This window comes from Mobula birostris, chromosome 27 (assembly GCF_030028105.1).
Source record: "Mobula birostris isolate sMobBir1 chromosome 27, sMobBir1.hap1, whole genome shotgun sequence".
In the NCBI taxonomy this organism is placed as follows: Eukaryota; Metazoa; Chordata; class Chondrichthyes; order Myliobatiformes; family Myliobatidae; genus Mobula; species Mobula birostris.
In genome coordinates, this window is record NC_092396.1 from 4,245,597 (window position 1) to 4,266,190 (window position 20,594).

General features: G+C 42.4%; 1 protein-coding gene across 4 annotated transcripts in view; it reads right to left on the reverse strand.

The window, feature by feature from the left end:
* Positions 1–666: 666 nt before the first annotated feature.
* The window catches only part of agrn (agrin), a 546,801-nt gene continuing 526,873 nt past the window's right edge, over positions 667–20,594 (reverse strand). For all 4 annotated transcript variants that reach the window (XM_072245169.1, XM_072245168.1, XM_072245171.1 and 1 more), the window contains 3 exons: positions 8,920–9,144; positions 7,781–7,884; positions 667–4,569 (listed from right to left, as the gene is read on the reverse strand). In XM_072245169.1, the coding sequence (XP_072101270.1) occupies positions 4,409–4,569; positions 7,781–7,884; positions 8,920–9,144 (490 nt within the window). In that variant the 3' untranslated portion in view covers positions 667–4,408. The remainder of the gene's footprint in view (positions 4,570–7,780; positions 7,885–8,919; positions 9,145–20,594) is intronic.

A 20,594-nucleotide genomic window follows, 5' to 3' on the forward strand; every position in this document is an offset into this window, starting at 1 on the left:
TGTTTGGTTATATATATGTACAGTCAGATGACTATAAACTTAAACTTGAATTTGGTTTTCTGTGACACACACAAAGTGCTGGAGGAACTCGGCAAGTCTATTGAGAGGAATGAACAGTTGAGGTCTTGGCCTGAAACATCGACTGTTTGCTCCCCTCCATAGATGCTGCCTAATTGAGTTCCTCCAGCATTTTGTTTGTGCTGCTTGAGATTTCCAGCATCTGCAGAATCTCCTGTGTTTATGATCCACAGAATTCTGCATTTGTTTTGGTCATGACTATAGTGCAGAATCTGAACATATTACAAAAAAAAATTATTAGCTTTATTTGTCACACGCACAATGAAATATACAGTGAAGTGTGATGTTTGCATCAAATCAGATCAGGGATGATTGTACTGGGCAGTCTGTGAGTGTCACCGTATCTCTGGTGCCAACGGTCAACATAGCATGCCCTCAATGCACTCACCCTAACTGTATGCCTTTGGAACGTGGAGGGAAACCAGAGTGCCCAGAGGAAACCACCACGGTGAAAATGTACAAACTCCTTACAGACAGCGGCAAGAACTGAATACCGGTCTTACAGCAGGTGATGTAAAGCAAATGCACTAATTGCTACACTACCCTGTACTTGAATGAAAACGTCTCCACACAAAGAGGGGAATCAAATATGTTTCGAAGTTTTACATTTTATTTCATGATGATTGGCCAAACAACACGAGTAATAAAGTTAGTAATGGTTACATCATGCTGATCACATACTGTGTCGTGTCCTTACAGATTAATTACAGCAGTTTTCAATGACCATGTACCTGAAAATACATTGTATGGAAACACATAAATAAAACCAGCAATTTCTTTCTTCATTTTTTAAAAAAAAAGGGCTTGAATAATTTTTACACTAGAGTTAAAACATCAGCAATAGAACATCAAATAAAAATATGTGCACCACACAAGGTGTGTGCAGGTGGGGTTCACCGCATGGTTGGCGAACTTGGCATTTTAAGGCATTTCTCAGGCCTCCCCACGTGCCCCCCCCACACTTTTCTCACAAACATCTCTGAAGACAAGACACAGCATTTGGAATGTTTCTTTTTTTCACTTGATCTCTTTAATTCCCAGTTTGACAAACAAGCAAGATCATTCCATGGACTCCCCTCAAACTGAGTGACCTGTGTTTCAGAGGGCCGGGTGCTTGCTGCCGCAGGTAATAATGGTGCAGTAAGCAAGCTAAGGTCAACAGGGTACAGAAATTTTGGGTCACTGCAAAGGGCCGGAGGTCATTTGATAAAAGCATCAAAATAAACAATATTGCAGAGAAACCTGCGACTTGATGACAGTGATTGAAACCACGGCAACCACCTAAATTAATTATAGACCGAACAGATGACAATATCACACTGTGAGGCCTTACAAATGTCATTGCCCTTTGCAGACTATCTTTTGGCCAAGTTACGTTATAAAACATGCCAGCTCCAGCAATGGGGAAGGCCTTCAAAATAATTATTTATTTTTATTTCGAGATAAAGCACAGAACAGGCACTTCCGGCCCAACGAGCCGCCACGCCCAGCAACCCGCCTATTTAACAGGACAATTTACAATGACCAATTAACCTACTAATCAGTACGTCTTTGGACTGTGGGAGGAATCCCACATGATCACATGGGGAGAACGTACAAACTCCTTACACAGGGCGTCGGAGTTGAACTCCAAACTCTGATGCCCCAAGCTGTAATAGCGTCTCGCTGCCACGCTACCATGAAGAACATTTGCGTATTAGAAGAACATTCCGGTCTTTATCATCATCTACAATAGGCAGACACTTTACCTCTCCTTGCAATGCATTATCTCCTCTCACTTCTAACAAATTCCTTATAGGCTACCTCACCACAGGGCCATATAATGAAATGCGTTGGACTGTCATATAATATATGGAAATACCAGGAATGCATACTAATTGTTAAGGCTGAACTGTACTTCCTATGGAAAGAAAAAAAATCACATGATGGAGTTAGAGATTTAAAAAAAAACACCACTGACTAAAGCTGATGACGAGTATCCCAATCTGAATCAGTGCACATTGCAAAGACCAAATTTTTTACAGCAGTCTAGACACATTCATGGCTACTTGCAAAATCCTTGGCGTATTTTGTAGTTAACTCTGCCATGGATGGCCCCCAAGCCCGGCTGCGAAAGGGGGAGGATTGGGCAAGGGGCTAACAACCCCATCCCATAAAAACCCAGAGCTACAGAAACGCCAACAGGAGCTCCAAAGACCTCAACCCTGGGAGAGGGAGGATCTTTGCCTAGAAGTCATATAGATGGGCTACACCTGGACTTGAAAGACTGGCCCAGAATGAGGACTCCGGCAAGCTACTGTCGGTGGCCTATGCCCCAGTAGGGGTGACAGGCTTTAGAAGAAGAAGAATTTCATAATTCAGTAAAGCAAAGCTCATTTTCAGCAAACCTTCCCCAACAGCCCCAAGTGGATACAGCTTTACCAATGCCCATGGAGTTTCCACTGGCCAAGTCTCTAGATGTGGTACATCTACAACAAGCAGCAGCTTTGGACAAAATTATATAATAGGGCTGGTTCAGTGGCATGCCACATGTGGAACAAAGCTTTTTGCTTCTTGACTATCATTTCTATCAGAATACTGGTCTTTATCCATCACCCTTACAATATCGGCTTATTTTTCACAGTCCAAGACCTTCAGGCCACATGCAATCTCACAAGTGTCATGCGAAAAGCATTGTCACACACTGGCCAACACTATACACAGTCAGTAACACAAGGAGTGGAGTTATTTCTGTGCCTGGAAAATCATAATGTCAGCACATTATAAAAGGATCTCCAAATGGAACCGAAGTTTTTATACGTTTTCCACATTTTGCCTGTCAATGGAAAGCAGTAAATGTTTACCTCAATTTGTGGGATTGCTGTAAAGAACAGTGAGCAATATATTACGGACAGAATGAAGGAACGCATATCAATATCGAGGCTCCAATAATATTTCACAAAAGATTGCATTACTTTATCTAATCCAAATTTTCTTCGTCTTAACTATAAAATTAGTCAAAAATGTTTCGAGCAGAAGCGCGATGATGTCAAACATTTAATTGAAGATTATTTAGGTATTTAGAGATATAGCTCAGTAACAGGCCCTTCTGGCCTAACGAATCCATGCCAACCAATTACACCCATGTGACTAATTAACCTATGTTCTATACAACTTTGGAATGTGGAAGGAAACCCATGCGGCCATGTGGGAAAACGTACAAACTCTTTTCAGTCAGTGACAGGAGTTGAACCCAGGTCATTGGCACTGTGAAGCGATGTACTTACCGCTATGCTACTGTGCTGCCTAGTATTATTGTGAAAATCTATTTAAAAAATATTACAGGTCCTGATTAATTTGATGACATCTCTCATTGATATTTGCAAAAGGGAAAGGCTCCACACCAGTTGCATTTGCTTTTGAGTAATAATTTCCCATCTCTAGTTTCCACAAATACATTTTGCATTGCCTCATTCAGTCTTGTGACATGTCTAATTATCTAATTCTCAAAGAAGTATATAATTGAACAAACAAAATGGCATCGTTTATTACAAGCAAAGGAATAAACAATATCTGGAGTTTTATTGGGTGTGGTAATTTGACACAAGGGGACAAATAAGTAACCAAGTCTATCATATTCGCACCATGGTAAGTGATCATAATGGTGCTGAATGCTACCAATCACCATTGGGATCTTTCTGATAACAATTAGAGATATTTATCAGGAGTTCTGTGTATGTAGAGCCCTTAATGATCCCTCCCATCTGTCCAGTAATTTCTTTGACCCCCTACCATCAGGCAGGAGGTACTGTAGCATTAGGACAAGAACTGTTTGGATGGGAAACAGCTTCCCCCCCCATGCCATGAGGCTACTGAACTCTCTGTCACCACCCAGGTCTCATCACACATGATGCAACAGTAGCATTATACTGTTTACTTTTCAACTTGTGTCATGAATGCAACTTATTATTTGTGGAAATATTACACATTTGTGTTGCGAGTGAATTATATGTACTGTGTTGTGCACCTTGGTCTGGAAGAATGTTGTTTCATTTAGCAGTATACATGTGACAATAAACTTGAACTTGACTTAGAAGGGCTGAACTAGTTCTTAGATTGTGGAGCAAATCAATTCAATGAAGACAGTAGATAACACCAGCACCAAATATCACAGGTTCAAGTACAACCGAACTAACTGTGTACAGTGTAGCTATAGCCGAGGACGTTTTGATCGTTTGGTTTGCTTGTGAGATTAGCTTGATATACTGCAACAAAAAAAAACATTTTCAATATAAAAAGCAATAAAAGTATACAAAAATAGAAAATAATTACAGCAGTAGGCATAGCCTGTTCATTTTTTGGCTGGACAGTGTAATATTGTGGGATTATTCAAGGCGTCTTCGATTAATTGGAGCTCCTGTCGATCAACAATCACATCCTTTATGCAGCCTATAAATCCAGTGCTGTAAGCCTTCGGCAATCGGCTTCCAAGAGCCAGCTTCTCGATTCCACCTAGACGACAAGAGCATTTATCTGTGAGAACTGTGTCTGATAACACTAAAAGCCTTGCACAGATCGGATCTTTAATTTCTGCACTTTTGCTAAAGCAGACCTCACTATATTATTGGGAATTTTGCATTATCAGCCAAGGATCTCGTAATTGTAATGATTCAGATCAACATGGTTGAATCCCAATTAATACATAACTAAACCAGTGATAGGTGAGTTAGGGATATTTCAGGGACATGGATGAAAGAAAATAGAGGGCTGTAGGGAAGGGAAGGATCAGGTTGATCTTGGAGTAGATTAAAAGGTCGGCACAACACCGTGGGCTGAAGGACCTGTACTGTGCTGTAATGTTTTATGTTCTATGTTCCACCCTCCCCCCCACCCCCCACGGTGACAGATAACCATGTTCAAGCAGCTCCCTCCCAAAAGCCCATGGTAACAGAGAGTGTAGGGTGAGTCGTACGTTGTGCCAGTGGTGGTGGTAGATGTAGATACATTAGGGACATTTACGGAATATGAATGATAGGAAAATGGAGGGCTACTTGGAAGGAAGGGTTAGACTAATCTTGGAGAAGGTTCAGCACAACAAAGGCCTGCACAGTGTTGTAATGTTCTATGTTCTATTTTAGAATGGGTTATTTTGAGCTCAGGGTGCTCCTTAAGGGTATGACCATCTGAAAGAACGTATTCACACTGGAGGATCTAAGAAAATTGTTTCTTCAGCACGTATGTGTCCAGGACGAGGAAGTGAGCAGACTGGAAAATTCATTGCGGACACTACCCACCCTGCAAACTGTCTTTTTCAAAAGCTCCCTTCAAGAGAGCACTATAGGGCTACTAAAACAAAGACGTTATGCCTTCTTAAAGGTTATTCCCCCATATAGTTAATCTGATCAATCATTCTAGTTATCCCCCACCCCCTCTACCTATTATCCACGTCACTGCATGGCACTGTAAACACTTTAAACCGCTTTTTATAATGCAGTTTCCATTGTAAACAAATGCTGGTATTTATGCACATTTTATTTCATATCTGTACTTTATCCTCTAACTTTACTTTTTATATTTTTTATTCTTTGTAATTGTTGAATGTTGTTGTTTGTTGCATGTTGCACCCCAGCAAATTCCTAATCCATGTAAATATATATGGTGAATAAAGTGATGATAGATGGCAGCCTATGATCCTTTCTACTGCCCTGACAGTTCACTGTAGTTTGTGTACACTATGAGAGGATGCTGCACCAAACCAGACGGTAATGGCTGATGTGAGGATGCTCTCGATGATGGCAGTGTAGAATTGCGGCAGGATGTTCCAGGGAAGATGGAACTTGACCAAATTCCTCATGAAGTACATCCTCAGCTGAGCCCTTTTGTTAATGAAGATGATATGATACTCCCACATGAAATCCTGTGAAATAACAATGGCCAGGATCCTGAATGTCGAAACAGCTTAAGTGCAGACTTTACTGGTGTGCAGCCTGTTCTTCCTCCTCACAGTAAAGTTGATCATTGATGTTTACAATATTAATTTACTCATCTTCAATGGAGACTTCACTAAAACTGCTGGGAGGATCACTGGGGTCTCCCTTTGACTTATTTGTGACATTTACCAGGAGCGTTGCACACAAAGGGTCCAAACCATTGTTGAGGATCCCTACCACCCATCCCACAATCTCTTTGACCCACTACCATCAGGAAGCAGGTACAGGAGCATCAGGACTAGGACTAACGCACTGGGTAACAGCTTCTTCCCTCAGGCTGTGAGACTAATGAATACCCTGACACCACTGAGATCTTATCACTAGGACAGTGAACTGTTTGATGTTTACTGTATCATTTACTGTTTACCTGTGCTGCACACAATGTGTATTTTGAATTATATTTTATTAACTGATTTATGGTAATATTTTATGTGGGTGCACTGTGGCCTGGAGGAACTTTGTTTTGTTTGGTTGTATATATGTACAGTCAGATGACAATAAACTGGAACTAATTGATGCAGAAGTAGGACTTAAATAGTGAATAGTTGGGCCCTGGGAAGTACTAAAGAACAGAGGGGGCTAGGATTGTAGGTGCATAGTTCACTGAAGGCAGTGTTACAGATATACGGGGTGGAGGAGAATGTATTTTTCATACTGGCCTTCAGAATCACAGTCCAGTTTCTTACTGTTAAATGTTGTGAAATCTGTTAATTTGCAGTAGCAGTATTGTGCAAGGCATAAACATAACCATATAAAGTAAATAAATAGTGCAAAAGACAGCCATTAGTCACAACATTGAGTACAGAAGTTGGGAAGTCATATTGCAGTTATGTTAGACGTTGGTCAGGCCACACTTGGGAGTATTGGGTAGAGTTACAGGCAAGATATTATTAAAAAAAAAGTGTAAAGAACTCAGCAGGTCAGGCAGCTTCAGTGGAGAGCAATAGACCGTCAAAGCTTCAGGCTGAGGCCCTTCGTCAGGACTGGAAAGGAAGGGGGAAGAAGCCAGAATAAGAATGTGAAGTACAATCTAACAGGTGATAGGTGAGACAAGATAGGGGAGAAGTGGGTGGGTGGGGGAGGTAGAATGAAGTGAAAGGTGGGAAGTGATAGGTAGAAAAATTAAAGGGCTGAAGAAGAAGGTATCATAGGTGAAACCGTTGAGGGGGAGGGTAGGTGGGTGTAACTGAGTTCTATAGAAACGTAGGCCAAAGAAGAATGAACCTGACGGGAGAGGACAGTGAATCATGGGAGAAAGGGAAGGAGGAGGGGCACCAGATGGAGCTAATGTGAAGAGAAGGGGTGAGAGGGTAGCCAGAATGAGGAATGGAAAAAGAAGTCAGGCTGGATGGGGGGAGAAACTACTGGAATTCAGAGAAATCGATGTTCATACTGTCAGGTTGGAGGCTACCCAGACATAATATGACGAAATATGGAGTTACCCTCGCTGGTTCAGGAACCTGATAGTTGAAGGGTAATAACTGTTCCTGAAGCTGGTGATGTGGGGCCAAAAGCTCCACCCCACCAAATACCACAAGGCTTAAGGACAATTTCCACCCCGCTGTTATAAGGATATTGAACACTCCCCGACACAATAAATGGACTCTTGGCCTCACAATCTACCATGTTACATCTCCACTCTGAATAGCATCCTGACTTGATTCCACCTAAACACTTTGCCATTCGTTGCTGGATCAACAGGCAATGGTCAAGTATCATGGTCGCCAACTCACCAAGCCAGAGTGCTCCGTCTGTATCCAGCTGTGTGGCACCAACAGGAGACGACCCGGTTACGGGGGCTTCATTTCCCACTTGTAAAGTCCCATATCTGTGTTTTCTGTTGGTTAGTCAGTACACACACACAATGAAGCCAACATAAAACTAAAATGAGTTAACACAATGATAATGTTGTCAATATCAAAGTCAAAGTACATTTATTATCAAAAAACATATATATCCCCATCTACTACCTTGAAATACATTTTTGTGTAGGCACTTGTAGGAAAACATAAAGAGATACAATAGAAGTTATGAAAATCTATGTAGGAGAGAAGGGTTCAGTGGTTCCCAACCTGGGCTCCATGGACTTCTTGCTTAATGGTATTGGTTCATGGCATAAAAAAAGTTGGGAACCCCTGGTAGATTGAGTTTAGAACAGACCATAAGTCATAGGAGCAGAATTGGGCCATGTGGCCCCTTGAATCTAATCTGAGACTTGAGTCAAGAACATTTTTTAAAATGGCAAATACCATGGGCCTAACAGCTTGTACTATGTTGCACCGTTCCATGTTCGATATGTTCTATATTTATGTTCTAAGTTCTAAATGCTCTACGTTGAATTATTATACAAACATTAAATAATACTATTACAATCAGATAACAAAATCTGATTCTACACATGGGGAAAACACCAATTATATAAACATAGATTTGATAGATATATAATATTTTGAATTTCTAGCACATTCATGTAAAGTTTTGACATTTACTAAAATATTAGAGATGGTGGAGGGAGGGGAAGGAGTACAAGCTGGCCACTTACAGGTGAGGCCAGGTGAGGGGGAGAGTGATCAGAGGCTAATCAGATTGGGGAATGGAAAAAGTGAGAAAGAGGAAGGGGAAGAAATTAATGGAAGTTAGAGAAATTGACGTTCATGCCGTCAGGTTGGAGGCTACCCAGGTGAAATATAACGCGTTGCTCCTCCAACCTGAGTGTGGCCTCATCATGGCAGTAAAGGAGGACATGGACTGACATGTTATAATGGAAATAGGAAATTGAATTGAAATGGGTGGCCACCGGAGATCCTGTCTATTGGAACATGCTTGACGAAGGGATCCCCTCACTCCTATATTCAATGTCATTAAGCATTACCTGTTAGCTTTGATCCGGACCCACTGATTGGTGTTAACTGGCACTGTAGACCAGAGAATGACCGGTTTCGACCCAAGGTCATACGTCATCTGCACAAAGCCATCAACTACAGCCAGCGCAATGTAGTCTGATCTCTCAGCAATCTTCCCGCTCCATAGAATCAGGCCCTGCGTTGCTTCTGTTTTGATGCTCAGCTCAAAATAATTAACTTGTATAGCTTTCTCACTAAAGACAAAAATAAACATACGTTAAAAGAACAAGCACAGAACTCCACACTGATAATTAACACCGAAAACACTTACTATCACCTTTAGGGTCCCATAACTCCTCTGTCACTGTGGCAAAAAAACATTGCCATTAGAAGTTAAATTCAATACTTTGTATTTTCCATACACCCGGTGGCCTGAATATGTGGATCTTGTTTAAATGGAATTACAAAACTCAAAAGCTTGGATGCACCGAATCTTATGGCATTCAATAATAGTGGTTGACTGTTCATAGGACAGTATAATACAGAATGAGAATCAGGTTCATTATCAGTGACATATGTCATTAAATTGTTTTGTGGTGGCTGTACAGTATAATATATAAAAAATCACTATAACTTATAGTAAGGAAAATATTAAAAATACGTAAGGAGAGCAAAAGGTGAGACGATGTTCATGGTGTATTCAGAAATCTGATGGCGGAGGGGAGGAAGGTATTCCTAAAATATTGAGTGTGTCTCTTCAGGCTCCTGTATGTCCTCCCTGAGGACAGCAATGAGCACAGTACGAATCGAGTTAAAAGAAGAAAAAATCCAGCATTCACACAGCAGTTTTTACGACTTTGTGTACTGGAGGGGGCAGTGGTTGGGTGGGTTGGAAAGGGGCTGTTTTGTATGTGAGGGCAGTGGGTGGGAAGGAGGTTGTTTTGCTCTGGTTGATTTGTTGCTGTTGTTTGCGTTGGTCTGCTAAACATGGTGGGTAAGCTATGTTGGCATGGAAGGTGTGGCAACGCTTAAGGGCTACCCCCAGCACATCCTTCGGTTGTGTTGGCTGTTAATGCAAACAACACATTTCAGTGTTTGTTTCGATGTGCACATGATAAGTATATCTGAATCTGGTGCCAGTGAGCTTGAGAAAGTTATTAGACCATACTGGTTACGGCTACGACACAGTCACAAATTCCAGAGATAAAGAACACTTAGAGGTGAAATAGCCTCAAAGGAATTGAGAGCAACCTAACTGCTGTACAATCCAATAGAAGAATAAATAATGGATCTTTAATCCTCGAGTAACCATTACAGTTTCACCAAGCAATTATGTATGCATCCAAAATTGCTAATTTCTGATTTAAAGATTTTCCAAAAAGTAGTAGATATGGCCCATTCCACCAGGGGTAAACACCTCCTTGCCAGTGAGCACATCTACATGGAACGTTGTCACAGGAAAGCAGCATCCATCATCAGGGACCCCCACCACCCTGGACATGCTGCCTTCTCGCTGCTGCCACCAGGAAGAAGATACAGGAGCCTCAGAACCCACACCACCAGGTTCAGAAACACTTCCTACCCCTCACTCATCAGGCTCTTGAAATAAAGGGGATAACTTCACTCAGCTTTACTTGCCTCATCAAATTTTACTCCCACAATCAATGGACTCACTTTCAAGGACTCTTCATCTCATGTTCTTAATATTTATTGCTTATTTATTATTATTATTTCTTTCTGTTTGTACTTGCACAGTTTGTGTCTTCTGTATATGGTTTGAATGCCCAAGTTGATGTGGTCATTCATTGATTCTATTATGGTTATTATTTATTATTTAATTATGGATTTGTTGAATGTGGCAACAAGAAAATGAATCTCAGCGTTGTATTTGGTGACTTTGGTAATAAATTTACTTTGAACTGTGAAGACTCATTTCACATTTCATAGCAACCCCATCCACCACATACCCACAGAAAAACCCATACCCACAGAAACATCAACAGAAGATCTCATCCCTGGGAGAAGGAGCATCTTCAAAGATGGGCTATACCAGGCCCAGGAGAGAGGACTCGGCTGAGCTGCTGGTTGCAGCCTATGCCCCAGCAAGGGGTAATGGGCTTAAGAAGAAGAACAAGCTAAGGAAATATACTCTGCCTAATTTGCAATTCTGTGAAAATCAAGTAAACAAGATAAAAGCACATACAAAATTCTGAGGGAAATCAGCAGGTCAGGCAGCATCTAAGGAGGGGGAATAAACAGTCAACATTTTGGGCCACGACTCTGCAACAGGACTCCTTTCCAGTTCCTTTTACCATTCCCCATTCTGGCCCCCCTCTTATTCCTTCTCTTCTTCTAACCTGCCTCTCACCTCCCTCAGGTTCCACTCATCTTTCCTGTTACCCCACAGTCCACTCTCTTTTCCTATCAGATTCCTTCTTTTCCAGCCCTTTACCTTTTCCACCTTTCACCTCCCAAGATCCCACCTAGATGGTCTTCCCTATCACCTTCTAGCTTGTATTACTTCTTCTCACATCCCCACCTTCGTATTCTAGCATCTTCCCCCTTCCTTTCCAGTTCTGATGAAGGGTCTCGGCCTGAAATGTCAACTGCTTATTCCCCTTCCATAGATGCTGCCTGACCTGCTGATGTCCTCCAGCGTTTTGCGTTCTGGATTTCTAGCATCTCCAGAATTTCTTGTGTTTAATCAACCAGAAAGGTAGGTTTGTACAGCAAGTTCAAGTTCTCTCTCACAATAGGACCAAAACAGCACAATAGCCACCACACACAGGAGCACAGGTGCAGGCAAAAGCAGGCTGTGTAAGCGTGAATACTCACCTTTGTTCCATGGGATAGTCCATGAATTCAGGACTTAGGGGGCAGAAAGAAAAATGCATGCATGCAGTAAGTAGCAGTGAGGATAATTTTTAACTGCTGAATCATTGTGGAAAATCTAAAGATCTGTAAGAAGCCAGGCTGTACTTTAACTAACCAAGCAAGCTTTAAATTTAAAAAATGACAGCACCAAGCATTGGTTTGTTGAGATCATCATAATTTTGCACACTGAAAGTAAAAAAAGTCAGGAAATACCATTCTACAAGGGAAAGTTGAATAACATTTACAGTAACTCCTTCTTTTGCGAGGAAAAAGCATTTCAGAATGTATATTCTATACATTTCTCTGACGTTAAATTGGACCTTTGAACAACCACTGAGAGAACACAGTAGTCATCAATCCCCTTCCAATTCTGTAGTGTCCCATTTTGCTTGACTGGGAAATATACTCAGTGCCTCCGGTACCTAATAAAGTGGCCACTGAGTGTATGTTCGTGATCTTCTGCTGCTGTAGCCCATCCACTTCAAGATTTGACATGTTTTGTGTTCAGAGAAGCTCTTCTGCACACCACTGCTGTAATGCGTGGTTACTTGAGTTATTGTCACCAGAGCTTGAACCAGTCTGGCCATTCCCCTTGGACCTCTCTCATTAACAAGGTGTTCTCACCCACAGAACTGGATGTCTTTTGCTTTTTGCAAGATTCTTTGTAAACTCTAGAGAGTGTAGTGCATGGAAATTCTAAGATCTCATCAGTTTCCAAGATACTCAAACCACCCAGTCCGGACCCAACAATCATTCCACGGTCAAAGTCACTTAGATCATATTTCTTCCCCATTCTGATGTTTGGTCTGAATAACAACTGAACTTCTTCACTATGTTATGCATTGAGCTGCTACCACATGATCGATGACTGGATATTTTCATTAACGAGCAGATGTACAGGTGTACCTTAATAATATGGCCACAGAGTGTTTATGGTGAATAAGAATTGGGAAGATATTAATCTCCCTGAGACAAGGATGATGGGCAGATCACTTTTGGAGCGAGCAAAACAGAGGAAAGAAAATTTACTTTTTCAGTGTGACCAGAAAAATAGGCATGCTAGTCTGGCGGTGGAATATTTAGTGACACTTGATATCTTCAGATTGTGTTGGTTGTTAATGAAAATGACGCATTTCACTGTATGTTTCGATGTACGTGTGATAAATAAATCTGGATCTGAATCTGAACGTGAAACTAAAGCCTCTCACAAGAAGTTAAATTATCAATCAACATTCCATCCTGGTTTAATTCCCTGAACTTCCAATATTCTGATCCCCAGCCTTAGCTGAGTAATTAGAGAAAGGCAACTTATTGCAAAAAAAGGTTGAGAGGTGTTAGGCATCTCCCATGGATGAGCCCCGAGTTAGCCAATGGGACATGAGAGATAAGCAATGGCTCTTTGTAACTTCAAAACATCAAACTAATTCAAAGAAAGACATGGAAATCTGAAATGTGAGTCTAACTTTGTGCTTAGTTTAAGCGAGGTGCACATGTATCACGTGGTAGCGTGATGACATACTTAATTCACATACTTTTGCATATAACCGGTAGTTATTCAAATGTACAAGAACACTTAATGAAACAATATATTTACAAGATTACTCCAAATGTTACTGAAATATCAAATGCACAACACTATGCTTCTGAGGAAAAAGTTGAGGTTGGGTTGGTGGAAAAATAAGCAGCGATGGGTTTTCAATGAGTCCAATAGACATTGTGGAAGGGTTGCTGTAAGCAGTTAGATGGCCTCCTCATTCAATTAATGATGCATGGTCATCTAGCTGCATTATTATTTGTAACATTGTCCCCTCAAATCAGACACCTATCTGTATCGCTGTTCCTTCACCACCGCTGAGACAAAAGCCTGAAACTCCCTCCCTAACAGTGCTGTGGGTCCACCCACACATCAAGGACCATATCGGTTCAAAAACAGATAAAGATTGGTTTGATTTGTCACATGTACATCGAAACACAGTGAAATGCATCAGTGATGTCAAATCAAACCAGTGAGGGTTGTGCTGGTCAGCCTGCAAGTGTTATTTATTTATTGAGATACCGCGTGGAATAGGCCCTTCCGGCCCTTTGACCAGCAACCCCCGATTTAACCCCTGCCTAATCACTAGACAATTTACAATGACCAATTAACCTACCAACTGTGGAAGGGAACCGGAATACCCGGAGAAAACTCATGCAGTCACAGAGCAAATGTATAAACCCCTACAGGCAGAGGCCATGCTTCCACCGCCAACACATTTGACCCAGAACTCACTGACCCGAACCAGAACCTCTTTAGAACGTAGGAGGAAACTGAAGCACCCTCAGGAAACCCAAGCGGTCGTGGTGAGGACATAAAAACTCCTTACACAGCAGTGGGAATTGAACCCTGATCAGCGATCGCTACTACTGTAACAGTGTTACACCAACCGCTACGTTTCCGTGCTGCCCCATCACCATGTTCTCAAGGGCATGTCAGGATGGGCAATTAAATCCCTTGAATAAATATATTACAATAAGACACAGGGCGGCACACAGTAGCATAGTGGTTAACACAATGGTTTACAATACAGGCTCAATTCCTGCTGCTGCTTGTGAGCAGTTTGTACATTCTCCCCAGGACCACATGGGTTTCCTCCCACAGTCCAAAGACCTACTGGTTGGTGAGTTAATGGTTCATTTTAAATTGTCCCGTGATTAGACTGGGATTAAATCGGGGAACCGCTGGGCGGCATGGCTGAAGATCCGTAATGGCCTATTCTGCGCTATATGTCAATAAAACTAAAAAAAAATTTCCACACGAGAAGTAATCTGGAGAGGCTGCAGAAAAGATTCACCGGGATTTGCCAAGCCTGGACGGCTTGAGTGATTGGGAAAGACTGGACAGGGTGCGACTGTTTTCTCTGGAGTCGAGACTGAGGGGTGACCCATCGAGATTTTTAAAATTATGAGGGGTACAGGTAGGATAGGTAGTCTCTGTCAAAGGTTAGGTGAGTCCAAAGTAGAGACAAAGGTTTACACAATAAAAAAGGGGACTGAAAAATGGAGCTAAAGGATGGAGTAATAATCCTAATTGGAAAAAAATCAACCTGTTATCAACAGAACAAACCCACATCGATGCCAGCAGAGCTCCGAAGAGATCTGGATGATCAGAGTGCACTTGGCAGGTTTTCCCAGAGCTCAGCAAGGCAGATCATTTCAACAGAGTCTATAACAGATTTACACTCTCAGGTGGAGAGTCGTTCATACAGCACATGGCAATATGCCATTGCACTAAAGCCTACTGACGCGGACTGGGAGTTGCGACGCTTTGAACTACGACATAAAGGATTAAGATGACAGAGAAATAGATCACTCTGCATTTTCACAGGAGTTCCTGACCCAGAGGGGATAGCTTCACTCAGCTTCAGCTACCCTGTCACTAAACTGTTCCCACAACTTTCCCACACTTTCAAGGACTCTTCATTTCATGTTCTCGATATTTACTGCTTATTTATTATTATTATTATTTTTTTCCTCTTTCTCTTTGCATAGTGTTGTTGTCTTTTTGCACGCTGGTTGTCCGCCCTGTTGGTGGAGTCTTTCAGTGATTCTATTACGTGTACTGGATTTATTGTGTATGCCCACAAGAAAATGAACCATCGTGTGTGGTGACTCTAGTACAGATCCTGAAGAAAGGGTGGCTCAGTGGTGTAGTGGTTAGTGCAACGCTTTACAGTGCCGGTGACACAGGTTCGATTCCCGTCACAGTCTGTAAAGAGTTCTGCCCGTGACTGCATGAGCTTCTTCCGAGTGCTCCGGTTCCCTTCCACGGATGAAGACGTATCGAGTAGGTAAAATGGTCATTGCAAATTGTCCGTTGGTTAGGTAAGGGTTAAATCAAGGTTGTCGGAGGCTGCTGGGCAGCGTGGCTCAAAGGGCCGGAAGGGCCTGTTCCATGCTGTATCACTGAATAAATATGATAATAAATTTACTTTGCCCTTTGAGCTCTGCCACAACAGCCAGTGGACACTAATTACACAGTACAAGGTTCACTAGCTTTGCAACTGTCTTCCGAACAGACACCAAAATGGTAGTGTACAAAGCAGTGGTAATCCCAATGCTCCTGTATGCATCAGAAACCTGGACAACATACCGACGACATCTGAAGGCAGTTGAAAAGTTCCATCAACACTGTCCTCGAAACATCTTAAATATCAGCTGGGAAGATAGAAGAACCAATGTCAGTGTGCTAAATGAAGCAAAAACAACAGGCATTGAAGCCTACGTCATCAAGAACCAACTAAGATGGAGCGGTCATGTTGTTCAGATGAAAGACGAACGTCTGCCAAAACAAATCTTCTACTCCCAGCTTAAAGAAGGCAAACGTAAAAGAGGCGGACAACAGAAGAGATTCAAAGACGTCTTAAAAGCCAACATGAAGAAATGTAACATCCACATCAACAATTGGGAAACCAATGCCAAGGACAGGAAACTGTGGCAAGCCATCATCCGAGAAGGAACAGCAACTTTCGAAGCCAACAGATGTGCAGAATTAGAAGAAAAGAGAAGAAAATGGAAAGAGAGGCAGCAACAACCAAAGCCCGATCTGCCATCTGGAACTACCTGTCCTGAATGCGGAAGAACTTTCAGAGCCAGGATTGGACTCATAAGCCACTTGAGAGCCCATAAGTAGATAACAGAACGAAGACCATCATCCTCGACCTTGACGACAAACTGGAATGTGGAATGTGGAAACGGGGATCGGTCCCTCAGTGATATTTTATTATGTGAGAATTTGTATTGCAAACCGGAGGCACTTTCAGAGAATTCAGAGGGGAAGGCAGTGGGGAGTATCTTGCACCATAGAACCATTGAGCACATCTACAAGGAACGCTGCCACAAGAATGCAGCACCCCTCGTCAAGGAGCCCCATCATCCAGGCCATGCTTTCTTCTCATGGTAATGAGAGAGGGAGGTGGAACACCATCTTATAGAAACCCATAAAATTATGAAATTATGATGGATAAGATACAGGCAAGAAAGTTGTTTCCACTGGTAGGTGAGACAAGAACTAGAGGCCATAGCCTCAAGATTTAGGGGAGTAAATTTAGCACGAAGATGAGGAGGAACTGCTTTTCCCAGAAAGTGTTGAATCTGTGGAATTCTCTGCCCAATGAAGTAGTGGAGGCTACCTCAGTAAATATATTTAAGACAAGGTTGGATAGATTTTTGCTCAGTGGGAGAATTGAGGGTTTGGGAGGAAAAGAAGGTAGGTGGAGATGAGTCCATGGCAGATCAGTCATGATCTTATTGGATGGTGAAGCAGGCTCGATGGGCCAGATGGTCTACCCCTGCTCCTATTTCTTATGTTCTTACTGCTACCATTGGGCAGGAGGTACAGGAACCTTAGGTCCCAGGTTCAGGAACGGTTATTACCCTTCAACCATCATGGATAGTCTTGTCAGTCTAGTTATATACAGTTTTCCATTGATTCCATTGTGTTTCCTAGTATTTACTGTGAATGCCGGCAAGAAAATGAATGTCAGGGTTGTATACGGTGACATATGCAGTATGCACTTTGATAATAAATTGACTTAGAACTTCATTATGAATGGTAGTACAATGACAAATTAACCTAAACATTACGCTACCATGCTGCTCAATTAAAATAACCAATTAACCCACTAGCCTATACATCCTTGGACTGTGGCAGGAAGCCGGAGCACTCTGAGAAAACCCACGCGTTTCAGAGTGAGGACATACAAATCCTTATGGAGGACAAGGGGATTGGACTCTGAACTCTGATGCCCCAAGCTGAAATAGTGTCATGCTAACCGAAATGCTACTGTGGTGCCCAAGCCTTGATGTGTGAGCTTGGGTGACTTCTGATAAACTTAGAAACTCGTTCCTTTATCAGAGAGATCAAATGCCAGGAGGCAGAGATCAATTGGCAAATAAATTAAAGGGGTCTTGAGAAAAGCATTTTCACCCAGATGGTGGTGGGTTTTGGAACCTACTGTCTGAACAGTTGGTGGAGGCAGGAAGTCTTATCAAATTTGAACTCTACTTGGTTAAGACCATGACTAGAGTGCTACTCAACTGGTGACACCAGAGAGACTGCAGATGCTGGAGATCCAGAGCAACACACACAAAATGTTGGAGGAACTCAGCAGGCCAGACAGCATCTCTGGAGGGAAATGGACAGTCAATGTTTTGGGTCGATGTCAGGACTACCATCAGTATCTCTTAGACCATAAGACCAAAAGGCATAGGAGCAGAATTAGGCCATTCGGCCCATTGAGCCTGCTCCTCCATTCCATCATGGCTGTTATTATTCCCCTCAACCCTATTCTTCTACCTTCTCCTGTAACCTTTGAAGCCCTGACTAATCAAGAACCTATCAAACTCTGCTTTAAATATACCCAATGACTTGGCCTCCACAGATGCACCGCTTTTCCTTGACCAGCACAGGAACAGTGTGCTGAATGGCTTGTAGTGTTTCAAGTTTACTATGATTCTGTGCTCCAGCAGTTGGTAAGTCCAGGCCTTCGACTACAAAGTGATGATGTCACTCCTGTGTGGATTAACTCTATCCCAGCTATCAGGTGGCATTGGAGATCAATTGGCCAACGTACTGTACGTGTGATGTGTCAGGTGGTCTTTGGCAGGTGGGACTAGCTCGCCGGGCAACACAACTGGCATGGATGAGTTTGGCTGAAGGGCTTGTTTCCATGGATGACTCTATAAACTCCTCACTGTGGGTAGCTAGCAGTTAGTCTGACACTATTACAAGTCAGGGCGTCAGAGTTCAGAGTTCAATTCTGCAATCCTCTCTAAACATGTTTGTATGTTCCGTGCTGTGTGCATGTGGGTTTCCTCCCGGTGCTCCTGTTTCCTCCCACAGTGCAATGACGTACCGGTTAGTAGGTTAACTGGTCATTGGAAATTGAACTGTGAGTAGGCTAGTGTTAAATAGGTGGATTGCTGGGCAGTGCAGCTCAAATGTTCTGCATCATATCTATAAATAAACAAACAAACATGGAAGCAAGCCCTTTGGCCCATCTCATCCATCCAGACAGTATTGCCCAGAGAGCTTGTCCCATCTGCCCGTGTTTGGTCTGTAGCAGTCTGAAGGCTGAGCTATATTTGTGCATCAAATGTACGCCATAGGTACGGCGTAGCCGTGCAACCTATGCAGTACTCTACGCCGAACCCTACGCTGTAGCCTAACGCGCACCTCTCCCAAAATGTAACTACGCGTTGCAGCAACGCAGACCGAAACAATTGTGATTGGTCCAGTTGGTAGCATCGCATTTCCTCCTACGCTGCAATAGCTTCCCATTGGGCGACTGAAGGGCAGGGAAGGAACTCTGGCTGCAATGCTTTCCATGAAGCTTTACAGACCTCCGAAATTATGGAGGACCCTGTGCTTGACGCCAGTTTGTAGCTAGCTGCTACAGCCTGTTGACTTCCACCTGAAGCTAAAACTCGAATGGTGATTGCCAGTCTCTCAGTATACTGTGTGTACACTGATGCGAAATAAATGGTTGGAGACGATGAACCAAATCGTCAAATCTACCTGCCGACATCTGAAAATATTTGAAATGCATTTCCTCGTCCATGTCTCTCAGTGGCCGGACAAGCACAGAAAATTCACCCTCCTTCAGTTTCAGTCGCCATTGTTTGAAGTTTGAGTTTCTTCGTGTTGAGTTTCAACACGAAGAAACTCAACACAGTGGCACAGAAACCCCACCGTCAACTAGTGTTTTTGCGGTGAATTGCAGACACACCAACGCACAAGTATAAATGCTCATAACGGCGTAGCCCACTTGCGTAGGCTACGGTGTAAGCTAGTAAGCACAAGTATAAATCACCCTTAAACCTCCCCTATCTATGTGGTTAACTGGGTGGCTTTTAGACATTGCTACTGTGTCTGCCTCAATCATGATTTCCGTCAGCTCTTTCTAAATTTGCACCGCCCTTTGCATGAAGAAACTGCCCCTCTCATCCCCGATATTAAACCTCTGCCCTCTATGGATGCTTCTAGTTAAGAACCACATTCAAAGATCTCACTGTGTGATACTGTGTTTTCCAACACACACAAAATACTGGAGGAACTCAGAAGGTCAGCTAGCATCACTGGAGGAAAATTAGCATTCAATATTTTGGATGAAGACCCTTTATGAGGATCTTGCTGCTGTCTATAAGGAGATTAAGTGCTCTCCTCATGGCTACATGGGTTTCCTCTACATGCTCCAGTTTCCCCCAACATTCCAAAGACATACGAGTTAAGGTTAGTGAGTTGTGGGTATGCTACTTTGGTGCCAGAAGCACCAAGACACCTATGGATGGACTGTGTTGGTTGCTGACGCAAACACATTTCACTCACGTTTCAATGTACTTGTGAGAAATCACACTGATCGTTGTGTGTGTTGCTCAAGATTTCCAGCATCTGCAAAAACTCTTGTGTCTCTGCATTTTCCACTTCCTGCTGTGACTGACTGATTAACACCTAATGATTGGGTAACTACTAGATACTTATGTACTTTCCTCCATGCGCACTCAAGAGAGATAAATATATGTTTGGTGAAAAAGTAATTTCTGAAGTTTAGCAAGAGAATTGTTAGAGCCATTTCTGCTTATTGAGATGCAGACTATACATAATTATTCTCCAACAGATGCAGTTTTAGGTGGCCAGAAAGCAACTGCACCATATGAGATAATGAGATATTTACTTTCAAAGAAGTGTTTAAGTGTTTGATTTAAGGATTCTGAAAGAAATAATAAAAAGTAATATCGCTTCTTTGCAGGGAGGAAATATTCAGCCACCACTTTGCTTCCAATAACACAATGA